The 13,230-nt window shown below is 40.9% G+C and overlaps 1 protein-coding gene across 1 annotated transcript in view; it reads left to right on the forward strand.

Moving 5' to 3' along the window:
* ST7 (suppression of tumorigenicity 7) overlaps window positions 1-13,230 on the forward strand; it is a 178,039-nt gene that overhangs the window by 105,263 nt on the left and 59,546 nt on the right. Inside the window, exons 9-10 of the mRNA XM_006882665.1 lie at window positions 8,489-8,561; window positions 10,077-10,179. Coding sequence (XP_006882727.1) covers window positions 8,489-8,561; window positions 10,077-10,179 — 176 coding nt within the window. The remainder of the gene's footprint in view (window positions 1-8,488; window positions 8,562-10,076; window positions 10,180-13,230) is intronic.

Here is a 13,230-nt window from a genome sequence, read left to right on the forward strand (position 1 = left end):
CTCCTGTAATGACAATAATACCTAATCATATATCCCTTTTAAACAATTCTCTCTCTCATCTGTTTCAATGCAGTACACATAATTGATCCTGTCTTTCTCAGTCTCCCCCCAACCTCAATGTCAGTCCTGTTTTACAACAGTGTCACTATGCCTTATTCTTCAAGTGGTCATCCTCCTCTCTGACACTTAAAGAGGTTCTTGACAGTGGATCTGCCCAACACAATATGCCATTTGATTTCTTTTTCCCCCATTTGATTTCTTAACTGATGCCTTCATTCGTGTTTATTGTAGATCCACGTTAAAGAAAATTATTGACAACTTCAGTCTTTACTTCATCTATCATGATTTTGCCTATTGGCAAATGATGGAGGTTTTTGTTTTCTTGGTGTTCAGATGGAATCCATACTGAAGGCTGTCTTCTTCGATCATCTTCAGTAAGTGATTCCAAGTTCTCTTCACTTTCAGCAAAGTTGTGCTGCCTGCATATCAAATAATATTTTTCTTTATAAAATTTCTCAGATTACTTGTTTAGCATATGAATGGAATAGATATGGTGAAAAGACACACCTTTGATGCACACTTTTTACAAATATCCTCTTGTTCTGTGTGAATAATTGCTGCCTGGCTCATGTTCAAGGTCTTTATAAGCACAATTAGGTGTTCCGAAATTCCAATTCTTCTTGATATTATCCATGATTTGTTATGATTCAGACAGACTTTGCACAAACAATAAAGCATAAATAAGCATCTTTCTGCTGGTCTCTGCTTTCAGCCAGGATCTATCTAACATCAATAATGAAATCCCTTGTTACATGGCATCGTCTAGATGCAGCTTAAGTTTCTGCGGTTCCCTATCAATACCACTTTTTTTAATAATCTTCAGGAAGATTTTACATGTATGTGATATTAATGCTATTGTCCATTAACTTCTGCATTCTTTTAAATCGTTTCGGAATGGTCACCAGTATAAATTTCTTTCTGTAAACATGGATCTCTATCTTCTAGGTTAGATAGCTGACTTCCAAATTCCTTGACATCATCTAGTGGAGATGGTCGAGGAAGGTCAAATAGAGGTTAAAGAAGGTGGACTGCACAAGTGTAAGGAATTGGTTTAAGCAAGTCCTGCCTGGAAAGCAACTAAGTGTCCATTCCTGTGGCATGTGGGCGTGCTTTACGGAGGAAACTTCCTCCTTGTGGTTTCCTAGCTAACACCAGACACGCTCCCTGAAGTCTAGTTCTGGCAGCCCTCTCTCAGGCTTTTCTTCTTTCTTTTCTTTTTATCAAGTATGATCACCTTGATGTCATCCCCCCAGACCAGTCTTGAGTGATTAGTGTTCAATACATCAGAACTATTCTTGAAGTGGTTATTTAACTTTTGGCTCTCCTGGACTAATTTTCATCTTCTTCTGCTTCCATTTGAGCTTGTGTAGGAGTAACTGATGGCCTGTCATTTCCATAGTCAGTATCTGATCTTGTCTTGACTGCTGATATTTAACTTCTCCACCAACTCTTTCCGCTGATTTAACCAGTGTGATTCCTGGGAATTCTATCATGTGAGATTCTTGTGTATAGTCACTGCTTATTTTTTATAAAAAGGTTCCATCATGCACTCTCATTCCAAGTACCTCTGTGAAAAACATGAATGGTGGCTCTACCCATGAACCTGGCTGGATGGAATACACAGGAAGCAAATTGTGTCAGTGCAGAGACAGAAGAGAACCTTAGCTGCGTCATGCCTCCTGAGTTGGACTATACTGATAAGCAGAATTCTTTTCTTTCTTGTACTTCTGTCTTGAAAGGTGCTCAGCACCTACTGGGTAAACCAACCTGGGTGAATTCCCTTTCAGTAACCTTTGGGCTTTGAGTGACCTGCCCTCAGATCAAACATGCACACGAGAGGGGAGGACAGAAGTGGATTTAAAAAAAAATACTTAGTTGCACCCAGGTTAATTGAATCAGAATCTCTGGAGATGGACTCAGTTGTGTTGGCATTCTTTGAAAAGTTTCCCAGGTGACCACAATCTGACGAGAAGTCTGAGAACCATTGACGTCCACCATCCCCATGAATCCTCTCAGAGACCTTGTCATATGACCTAGATAAGGTCAAATAGCTGGTCCATGACAGCAGATTGATAGCAGAATCCAGATCCCAAATCTAATAATTTCCTGGCCACACCACAAATGCTCTGAGTTAATTCTAAATTCTTAATTTTACTGAAGATTATCAAGAATGAGGTAGAAGCGCGCGGGGAATTCATATACTTTCAGGATGAGACAATGGAGGAAGGAGGTGTCCACAAACTGAAAAGCATTCCATGATTCCCAAAATTTCTGTTTTGAAGGCAGCATCATCACATTATTATCTAGATCCCCAAGCTTTAGCAATATCATGAGTCCCACTTTGAAACAAGGTGTGTATTCAACCATTCCTATGTAATATTTCTTTTAAATCCTTCTTGCCTACCTCAAAGGAAGCATATATAATCTTATTTCCAGATAATTATAATTAACTCATAAGATTCATTAGCTGGCATCAAACCTCTGTATTCCACTCATCGTGATCCTGCTTTTATAAGTGTTCTCATGATTTCCCCGTCGTTTCCCCACATTTTCACAAGTTTCCATTGTCTGAAACATCCAGCTCCCTTTCCTCTCCACAACTGAAAATGAGCATCCCTTTCCAGACTTGCTCCCTGCAGGGTCTTTGAACGGTTCCTTGTCTTTTAGAACATCACTCACACTTGCATGGAATGCCTCCATGATGAAGGGAGTTTGATATCGGACAACCCTGCATTCAGATCCTCACCCGGCCCCTCACCTGCTGAGTAAGATTAGAGAAATCATTTCACTTGAGGTACTCTGGTGGCATAGTGCATAGTGTTTTCAGGGCTAACTGAAAGGTCAGTGGTTCAAATCAACCAGCAGTTCCATGACAGAAAGATGCACAGTCTCCTCCCATTTAAAAAAAAATAAAATTAAAAATCCACAGCCTCTGAAACCTAGTGGGGGTCACTATGCATCAGAACTATTAACAGTAGGTTTGGTTTTGGGGTTTGTTATTTTTTTTAATTTGCCCTTAACCTTGATGGAACAGTGGTTAGCTGCTCAGCTGCTCACCAGAAAGTTGGCAAATTGGACCCCTCCCCTCAGCTGACCCGTGGAAGAAAGATGTGACAGTTTCTTGGTAACAAAGATGACAGCTTTTAGACTGTGGGGCAATTCTCCCCTGTCTTACGGGTTCACTGTGACTTGGAGTTGTTGCTTTAATGGCAAGGTCTGGGTCTCTCTTTGTAGCTACATCTTCTCCTCCTCTTCCATTGTTGTTGTTGTTAAAGTGCCGTCGAGTCAAGGAGACTCACAGTGACCCTATGAACGAAAGACCTGAACACTGACATAACTTTCATAGTTTTTCCATGTTCATAGGGTTTCTGGAGGCAAGCTATTTAGAAAGTGGATGCCACTTCCGCTTCCAAGCTTGTTTTAATTGGGGAGCTCCACCAAACACTGTCCGCCATGGGTAACCATTAACGCATTAGGCACTTCAGTGTCGCAGTGTCTGGCTTCACAGCGACCATGAGTTACCTCTGTACAACAAGTGGACAGACCAGAGCTATACCACTTAGAAGAACGTTTGACCAAAACCAGCAACGCCTCCTCCATTAGAAGTACTTCATTAATATCTCTGTCAGTTTGCAGTATTGTGGTGTAATTTACAGCTTTGAATCCTTGAGGGAGGGTCAGCTATGAGTCAGAATCAACTCAACAGCAGTGAGTGTGTCAAGAGAGAAGTGCAAATGATTAATGTGCTCAACTGCTAACCAGGAGACTGGCACCTGGAGTCCACCAGGAGAGATCAGAGAAGAATGACATGTTCAATTCCTGCTAAAAAAATCATTCGTTGAAAACTCCATCGAGCACAGTTCTGTTCCAACACATATGGGGTCAGCATGAGTTGGAATGGATTTTATGACAACTGATTAAGCCCTTTTTTTTGGAAATCAAAGGGTCAGTGTAGATGAGGTAAATAATTGCGCCTTTGCTTCAGACAGTGTAGATGGTTTTTCTCAAAAGTCAGTCAAAATATGCAATTCCTGTCTAAGACTTACATATTAGATGATTATTAAAGTAAAACGAATGAAAAAACAACCGTGATATAATCTCATAAATTTGACTCATAGTGACCCCCCCAGAACTGCCTCAGAGGGTTTCCAAGTCTGTAGTGTTCATGGAAGCAGACTGCCACATGTATCTCCATGGAGAGGCTGGTAGGTTCGATCTGCTGATCTTTGAGTTAGAAGCAAAATGCTTACTGCCTGTGCCACCAGGGTTTCTTTATTATTAGTTGGAAATGTGGTTAATGGAGCCTGTTCTGTACCAAACACGCGGAGGAGGACATTCTGATGTTTTGCAACCAAGTGGATCTGTGGCACTTTCCAGTCCAAGCCCCATTTCTCTCTCTCTTTCTCTCTCTCTCATCAGTTTGCTAAAGATAGTTTGTAGAACAGAAACATTCCTTTTGACAGCATAGTCAATGGTGATTAATTCCATAAAACGTAATGAATAGGAATGATTGTATGAAACACAATGTGAATGAAGGATAGTGTGAAACACAGTATATATATGAACGTTGTAAGCAAACCAATATAAAATTTAAAAAACCCTCAAATAAAAAGTCACTGCTATCACTTACACATTATTGGAAGTCTAGAAAATACAGATAAACAACAGAAAAATGCTTGTAATCTGACCTCAAAAGGAAAACACTATTAACATTTGGTATTTATTATTCTAGTTTTTCCTTTTTTATGCATATGAATGCTCTTAAAAATGAGTGTGAGATCATAGTTTTTGTAAACTTCTTTTACTTTTGATATGTGCACAACAATGTAACATTTCCCCAGGTCATGCAATACTTGTTACCACATGATTTCATGATCACTTAGAATTACACATTATGGATGTGTACCTTAGTATTACAACTCCTTTCGATTGAACATTTTAGCTGTTGCCAGTTTCCACCATTAGAAACTAAATTGTAATGAACATCCTAAATCTTCATGCACATTAATGATTATTTCCTTGGGATAAAGTCTTCCAAATGGAATTGCTGGGTATGAAAAATGTTAAAGCTTGTGGTTTAGATCTATGTAAAGATTAGCATATATATGTATATGTTGTTGTTGATTGCCTTCAAGTCGAGCACAACTCATAGCGACCCCATGAACAAAAGACTTAAAGCCCCTCTACAACTATCAACATTTATCAAAGTTCATAGGGTTTCCGGAGGCATGTTATTTAGGGGAAGTGGATCCCACTCCTGCTTCCGTGTGTGTGTGTGTGTGTGTGTGTGTGTGTGTGTGTGTGTATAGATAGATAGGTATTTTAAGGCATATATATATATATATCCCCCAATCTTTTAATATACATTAAGATTAGTGTATATATCTTTAAAGCATTGTAAACAAAACCTATGTTTGAATAGCAACAAAAACAAAGATGTTTTTCCTTAGAAGGAACTTATCTAGGATCAAATTCATCCCTGTTTGAGACAAATTGCTATGCATGTATCTTCTTACTGAAGTGATATTATTGTTTTTACAGTTAAAGAAAAACACTGGCAAAATCTAAATAAACAAGTTATGCAAGAACGTTTTTTTAACTTTGTAAATATTTATTCAACAGTGAAAACAAAACTTACTAGAGTGGAATGAGCATGCCACTGAGATGGCAAACGAGTATTTCCATAGATAGTGATTAGAAACCAATTTTCATTGCAAGCATTATGTTTGCACACATATTCCACTTCCTTTGCATGCAGTGAAGAAGTTGTTGCATGCCATCAAGTTGGGACCGACTCAAAGCTGACCCTCTAGCAGGTTTTCAGAGGCAATAAATCACATGGGAGGAGACTGTCCCTCTTCTCAGAGCTCTAGATTCAGTAACATTATGACTTAACACAGTTCACCACTCTCTCACGGATACTGACTCTCAGAAAATCTGTAGGACAGAGTAGAAGAGCTGAATAGAATTGCCACGGTTATAAATCTTTACAGGAACAATCTGCCTCACCTTTCTCCTGAGGAACAGTTGGTGAGTTCAAACCATCAATATTTCACTACACCACCAGGGCTCCCTCTATTATGTCTAAATTTTCTTCCCCCAAATCCACTGGATGGTCTGCAGTTAGTCCATTCTGACCCAGTAGCAATGCATTGAGTTGAGTCCCTCCTAGAGCTTATTAGTTCCCACTTCTGAGAGAGGAGCTGGGCTAACACCAAAGGAACATGGGCCACAGCAGAGGGTAGAAACAAAGATAGAAACCATTTTTAGAAGAAATCATCTGGATATTTGAGTGGAGAATTATTATCTGCAGCCTTTTTTCTCTTTTTTCCAGTAGCAAGTTGTTGTTCGAAAGCAAGGTATTTGGTCCATGGATAGATTTTCCATCTTAGGGAGCTGTCATATGTTTATGTTGGCAAAACAACAAGATAAATTCAGGCATGACTCGCATTCATGTTTTCTACTTCATCATAAGCATATCATCCTATACTATGCATGTTGTTGTTGCTAAGTGCCATCGAGTCATAAGTGACTCATACCAACCCTGTGAATGCAAGACCTGAACACTTGTATTACTTTGATCATTTCTCCAGGTTCATAGAGTTTCCAGAGGCAAGCTATTTCAGAAGTGGATGCCAGTCCTGCTTCCAAGCTTGCTTTAATTGGGGAGCTCCTCCAAACACTGTCTACCATGGGTAACCATTATCACATATGACACATTTGTGTCACAGTGTTTATTTAGCATCACTGCCACCATAAGTTACCTCTGTCCAGCAAGTGGACAGACCAGGGCTATACGACCTAGAAGAATCTTTGACCAAAAACTATTAAAAACAGGTTTGAGGGCCGCGGATTAAGGTCACCCACCTTTGGCTTGGTAACATCACTTTCTGTCCAGTAGGTCAACTGATCTCTCTCTATGTTGTTGTTAAGTGCTGTCGAGTCATAGGCGACTCATAGAGACCCTATGAATGAAAGACCTGAACATTTGTATAACTTTCATCATTTCTCTAGGTTCATAGGGTTTCCAGAGGCAAGCTATTTTGCAAGTGGATGCTGCTCCTGCTTCCAAGCTTGTTTTAGTTGTGCATGTGGTGGTGATATTTTGTTTGAATTTCATTAATGAGATCTGAGCTATAAAGACCTTTTTCCCTTTAGGTTTCATGCTGATGTTTGCTGTGACTATTTGAGTTTTATTAATACCATTGAATTTCCCTGAAGGAAATTCATCATACTGGTGTTACTGGTAAATACTGGTTATTGAATGTGGGATCAGTTTTCTTTCACAAAATTTTCTTCTTATACTCTGTATTGGCTAATTCTGAGACTCTTCTCTTCAATCTTTCTGTAATCCGATCCTTTCTAAATTAGCCACAGGCCTTAGAAGAAGCTTGCAGGCCTTTCCAGGTATTAGAATGTCCTTAACCCAAATTGGCCAAAAGGGCAGGAACTTGTGGATGGCAGTTTTTATCTATTCTAAATTGACAAAACATTTCTTTTGCATACTGTGAATTTGCTTGCAAGTGTTAAAAAAAAAAAATCATCACCTGCCCTATTCTGGCGAAAAATGGAGCCCTGATTTTAACTAGATATTTCCATAAAAGAACTGCTGTCTTTGCTTCTGTCTACTCTCAATTATGCCCAATAGTTTTATTTACCTGTGAACTCATTCTCTCGATCTAGTATTTACCCTTGTCCTTTCCTCCCATTTGACATTTTCTATACAAACTGAAAGCATAATTTTTCTACTGAATAAATTTGGCTTTGTATGACAGGGAGTTTGTACCAAATTTCCATAATTTTAAAAAGGTGTATATACATATATATCTGAATTATATACACACCTTTGACTTTTACATGTCTAGCATGTGCAATGAACAACTAAATATGAAATTCTTAAAATTTAGTAAAAAGGCATTTTTTAAATCTAGTCAGCTAAAGAAACAATTTATTAAACTATGGTTTTGTTCAGTCTAGTTCACATCTTTTTTTTTTCTTTACATTTACATTTGTTGAAAAGTTTTGCAAATGGCATAGACATCGTGTTTGCCTTTAGTGATATTGAGGGTGTTCACATATTTAAAAAGTCATTTACTTACTTAAATTTGTATGTATGTAAAGTTGTTCTGTGCTTTAAATAGACCCAACATAGAAAAATTCTAGATTCTAAATAGGTGATTATGCAATGAACCATCAGCCTGATGGATTTGAAATACAATTTATTCACCAACAATCTGAACTACCCTCGGTGAGGAACAGCTAAAGTTACTATGTACTCTGTGCATTAAAACATCCCTAACTGCTGCTCTATTTTTTTTCCTTATATGATTATGGTGCTTACATAATTAAAAAGGTATTAAAATTGTTGATTTTTGTCCCCCTTGAAAATTTACAAGTGTCCCTGTTTCTTTCTCTTTTTCTCTGGCAGATATAAGCTTACCAAAGTCGGCAACAATATGCTACACAGCTGCCTTGCTCAAAGCGAGAGCCGTCTCCGACAAGTAAGTGACTGACCGCTTCTGTGGTACTAGCCGGCTGCCCTGACGTCAGGAGGCATGTGGCCTCGGAGGGCTGTCTCTGTTTCTCTTAGTCTCTAAGATCCCTGCTTTATAAGCATGCATTTTTCCAAACCCTGCTGATCTTTTCTTTCACTGTTTGAAGGAGCAAATATATATCCCCAGGTACCATAAGGGTGTCTGGGTCCCTAAAGAGGGATTTACGTGAGATTTTGTGCCTCTGAGGTGATTTTTTTTGTTTGTTTTTGTTTTTGCCAGACAGTAGATACCAAAAGGCCTGCTTGGGACTCACACAAAACGCCTTCCTTTGACTCTACTTTTTGCATATTCTTCTTCCTTCTGCAGTCCACAGTGGGGTAGTAGTCATAATACATAACGTGGCCGAGGGGATGACCAGCTCCCATTCTTCACCTCACCAACTCCAAAAGCACTCCCCTACCACCAGGGCCTGTTGAATTGGAGCTGCCATCTCAGTGGCCCTCCTCCAGCTGACCCTTGCCCGTCCTCCTCAGACAGGTGGCTGTGCCCTAGACAGTCTCCTTAGGGACCCCAGGATGGCTGGCAGGGGAAGGAGACTAGATGGCTTAACTGTTCTTGAGTCCACCAACGCCCACCCTCCCCAAGGCAGTCCCTCTGCTGTGTTGAGAAGCAGTTAACAGGAACAGAAAACAGCCTCTGCTGTGTCAGACAGGTTTGCTGTTAAGTGTGTGTGCACTTCAAGACCGAAGTAATTTTCTTTCATTCTTTTTTTTTTATCCTGTAGATCGCCAGTACCTACTGCAACATCTTTTCTCCCTACACAGCGACTCCAGCTTGGGAGGGCAGGGCCAGGGTTGTCTCAGCTTCCCCTGTGGTGTCTGCCTGCCAAGCACAGCTCTGGAGTTAGCCCTGGGTGTGAGGTGAGAAAGAGATTGCATGGTCTGGTTTTTTTTCCATTCACTCGGGCAGGTGTCTGGCCCACAGTTTGGGCACGCACACCCCCCTGCCAGAAGGGCCCCCCTGCAGGCTCACCTGCTGCTGAAGCTGCAATGACTTAACCCCCCCCCCCATCGCAGCGCTGACATTGGGTTGGGAACCCCCCCCTTTAAAAAAAATTCTCCCCAGTTCTGTTTTTAACCAAGTGCGCTCTTCTGTAACATAGTTTTCTATTTTTCCTACACTGTTTGTCCCTCGTCAGCCCTCCCACCCCTGTCCCCCTGTCCCCCTCACCTCAGCAGGTACCTCATAGAAAAGTCTAGACTAGCTACTTAGACAGAAAGACTTGACAGCTGAATCTAATTCCTGCCGCCATTAGACGCAAGTACGCTTTCTGCTTCTGCTGGGGTTTTTGTTGGCCTCGGTCTGAGGGGTCACTCAGAGGTTCACTGTAGAGGAGGGCTGCAGAGCTCATGCCATTGGCTCGCTGTGGTTTTCATGGGCCCTTGATGTGTAGATGCCTTTCCAGATGGCTGCCCAAGCAGTGGTCCCAACTGGATGGTGTTTGTCTTTTCTGCTTTCCAGATTCTCTCCCGAGGCAGCATCTCGGCGGGGGCTGAGCACAGCGGAGATGAACGCCGTAGAGGCCATTCACAGAGCTGTGGAATTCAACCCTCACGTGCCAAAAGTGAGTGTGCGGCCTTGCAGCGCAGGGAAGGCAGGCGGCCTGACCACAGTGGGGGGGGGGGGGGGGTGTTCGGGTCCACCCAATGATTAAGAGAAAAATGAGTGGCAACCAACATATGCTGAGGCGCTCACCACGGAGTCAGCCTCTGGTCATTATCCTCACGTTTAAACTGCGGCTACATTTGAAAGACTCTGGTGCCAGTTCCAGGGCTTCACATAATCAGGGTAAACTGATGGACCTGGCCCAGGTAGTCCAAGTCCTGAAGTCTAGAAGTGGCAAAACGGGGCCATCCAAAGGGTATTGATGCATTTGACAGGAATCGCACACCAGGTTTAGGCCTCACTTAGAACCAGTTCAAGAAGTAAACCGGGCAGTGATTGAAAAGAATACAAAGTCATGACCAAGGTTGCACTCTGTGTGTCTGTAAACAAGACATAACCAGTATTGATGAGAAAATAATAAGGAAAACTTTAAAAGTAGAAGGCATTTTTCTTTGAATTTGTTAGCATCACATTAATGTATGTATGTATGTATGGAAATAGTGGTCTATCTTGTTAATTACACATTTGACAACTTAGAAGTATCCAAAGCTTTCCAGATTTTTTTTTCCCAAGACTGAAGCTAAGGAAATCATATCTATTTTTTTTTCCATTCCATGTTTCTATAATAGCTTTTTCAGGAGCTGGAAGGCATGTTTATAGTGTCACCTGCATTTGTGTACCTGCTGTGTGGTAGGTGACTACCTGAGGGCCACTTGATAACTTCTGGGTAGAGCCCATTTTGATGTCAAACCATTCTATAGCCCCTATCAGGGAAAACCAAGAATAGCTTTTTTAGCAAGACGTCTGCTAAGGATTTATGCTGATAAGAAATTACAAAACAAAGGTTTTTTCTTAAGTTGTTTTCTTATAATGTAGCAAAAGGGTGGTGAGTACGAGTGTGTGTGTGGCGTGTATGTGTCCATGTGTGACGATGATTTATGGAATTTTTCTCTTTTCATTTATTTTGTTGATATCCACAGTGACAAAGATAAGTGATCTAATATCATTCCTGAGGTTTTACTCAAGTCAGGGTCATTCTTTCACTTTACAGGAAATTGCAGAGCAGTGCACAGTGCCACATTTGTGTGAGGATGTATTTGTCCACCGCAGCTCTAGTGCATGATATGATATGTGTAGACTTAGGGATTGTAGAGACAGGGCTAGAAATTGTTTCTCCTTATTTACTATTTTTTCCCCCAAGCAATCAAAGTTTATTTACTTTGAGTTTAAGAAATTTAAAACTAAACGTGAAAATAATTTCCTGAATCTCAGTAAACTGAGGTCATCAGCAAACATTTAAGAAGCACCACGCTGACTACAGAGTTAATCTGTGTGTGCAAATAAAGCTCTTACGTTGTAGAGTAGTATCTTGGATGCTGAGACAAAAACTTATGTTCAGGTTCTGACTCTGCCATTTACCAGTCATGTGAGCTACGACTTAGCCTCTCTGAATTCACTGTCTTCTCTCAGTCTTTCAAATCAAGCTAAAAATACAAGCCCTGGTGCATTTCTGTGGTAAAAATAAAGTATGATAACGTATTGGCGATTCCATGAGAACACTTAAGCATCATGTATTCGTAATGTATGCACTAATTGCTATTTGGTTTGTTTGAGACCCCAAGAGGCAAAGGACAAAGTCTTAACTTCCCCAGGAAAACTACACAGAGTCTGATGATCCTAGACACAAGATGGAAAATCAGCCTGATGGTTGTAACTTGGCATTTTTTTTTAAATTAAAACAGCCGTTTTATTATATGATAATGGTCTGAAAGGGTGGTTGAGACTCTGTTGTTGTTATGTGTGTGTTTTTAGAGGCTATAAGTCACATGGGAGGAGATTGCCTAGCTTTCTACCTAGGAGTGATCTTCCAAGATAGATTCAAACCACTTGGCTTTGCGTTGCTTGTGCAACTCCTTAACCATCAGACCACCAGAACTCCTGGTTAAACATCTAAAAGGTTGCTAAAAATCTTAATAGGTAAAGATCAGCATGGGAGATTTTGATTCACTCTAACTGAAAAATGCAGTTCTTCTAAGAGTTTGTGTCAGGTTCTACCAAGTCGGTTCTGATTTATAACAGTCCTTTTATGACAAAACAGAAAGCCCCGTCCATCCAGTCCTCACAGTTGGTGCTCTGAGCCCATTGCCGCACCCACTGTTATCACCTATTGCATGAAGGCTCTTCTTTTCCAATTATCCTTTATTTAATCAAACAAGATGTTCCACCAGGACTGGCCCTTCCTGATAAGATACAGAAAGTATGTGAGGCACAGTCTTACCATCCTTGCTTCTACGAAATATTCTAGCTGTACATTTTCCAAGACCAATTTGCCTTCCTTATCTGTTGTCCAGCTTCCTTATCCATTGTCCAGCTTTAAGCTTGTTGTTGTTGTTATGTGCCATCCAGTCATAGTGACCCTATGTACAAGAGCCCTAAGCGCTGTTCTATTCTGTGCCAACCTCACCGTCTCAGACACACTCATTCCCATCACTCCACTCACAGAATCGATCCATCAGATCGAAGGTCTTCCTCTCCCCTTCGCCGCCCCTCTACTCTGCCAAACATGACACCCCTCTCCAAGAACCAGTCCCTCCTTGCAACATGCCCAAAGTATGTCAGATGAAGTTTCAGGATTCTTGACTCCAAGGAGCATTCCAGCTTCACCTTATCCAGGACAAACCTGTTTGTTCTCCTAGCAGTCCACGGTATATTCAACACTTTTCTCCAGCACCACAGCTTGAAGGCATCAATTCTCTTTCTATCACCCCTACTCATTGTCCAACTCTCTGATGCATAGCACATAATTGCGAAGACTATAGCCTGGATCAAGCACACCTTAGTCTCCAGCCTGACATTGCTGCTCTTCAGTATTCTTGAGGGGTCCCTCACAGCTGACTTTTCCAATGCAATTCGTCTCTTGATTTCCTGGCTGCTGTTACCAAGAGTGTTGACTGTGGAGCCAAGTAAACTAAAATTGTTAACTATCTCAATCTCTTCACCATCCATCCTG

Source organism: Elephantulus edwardii, unplaced genomic scaffold (genome assembly GCF_000299155.1).
Source record: "Elephantulus edwardii isolate Elephantulus edwardi_28Jun2011 unplaced genomic scaffold, EleEdw1.0 scaffold00022, whole genome shotgun sequence".
NCBI lineage: Eukaryota > Metazoa > Chordata > Mammalia > Macroscelidea > Macroscelididae > Elephantulus > Elephantulus edwardii.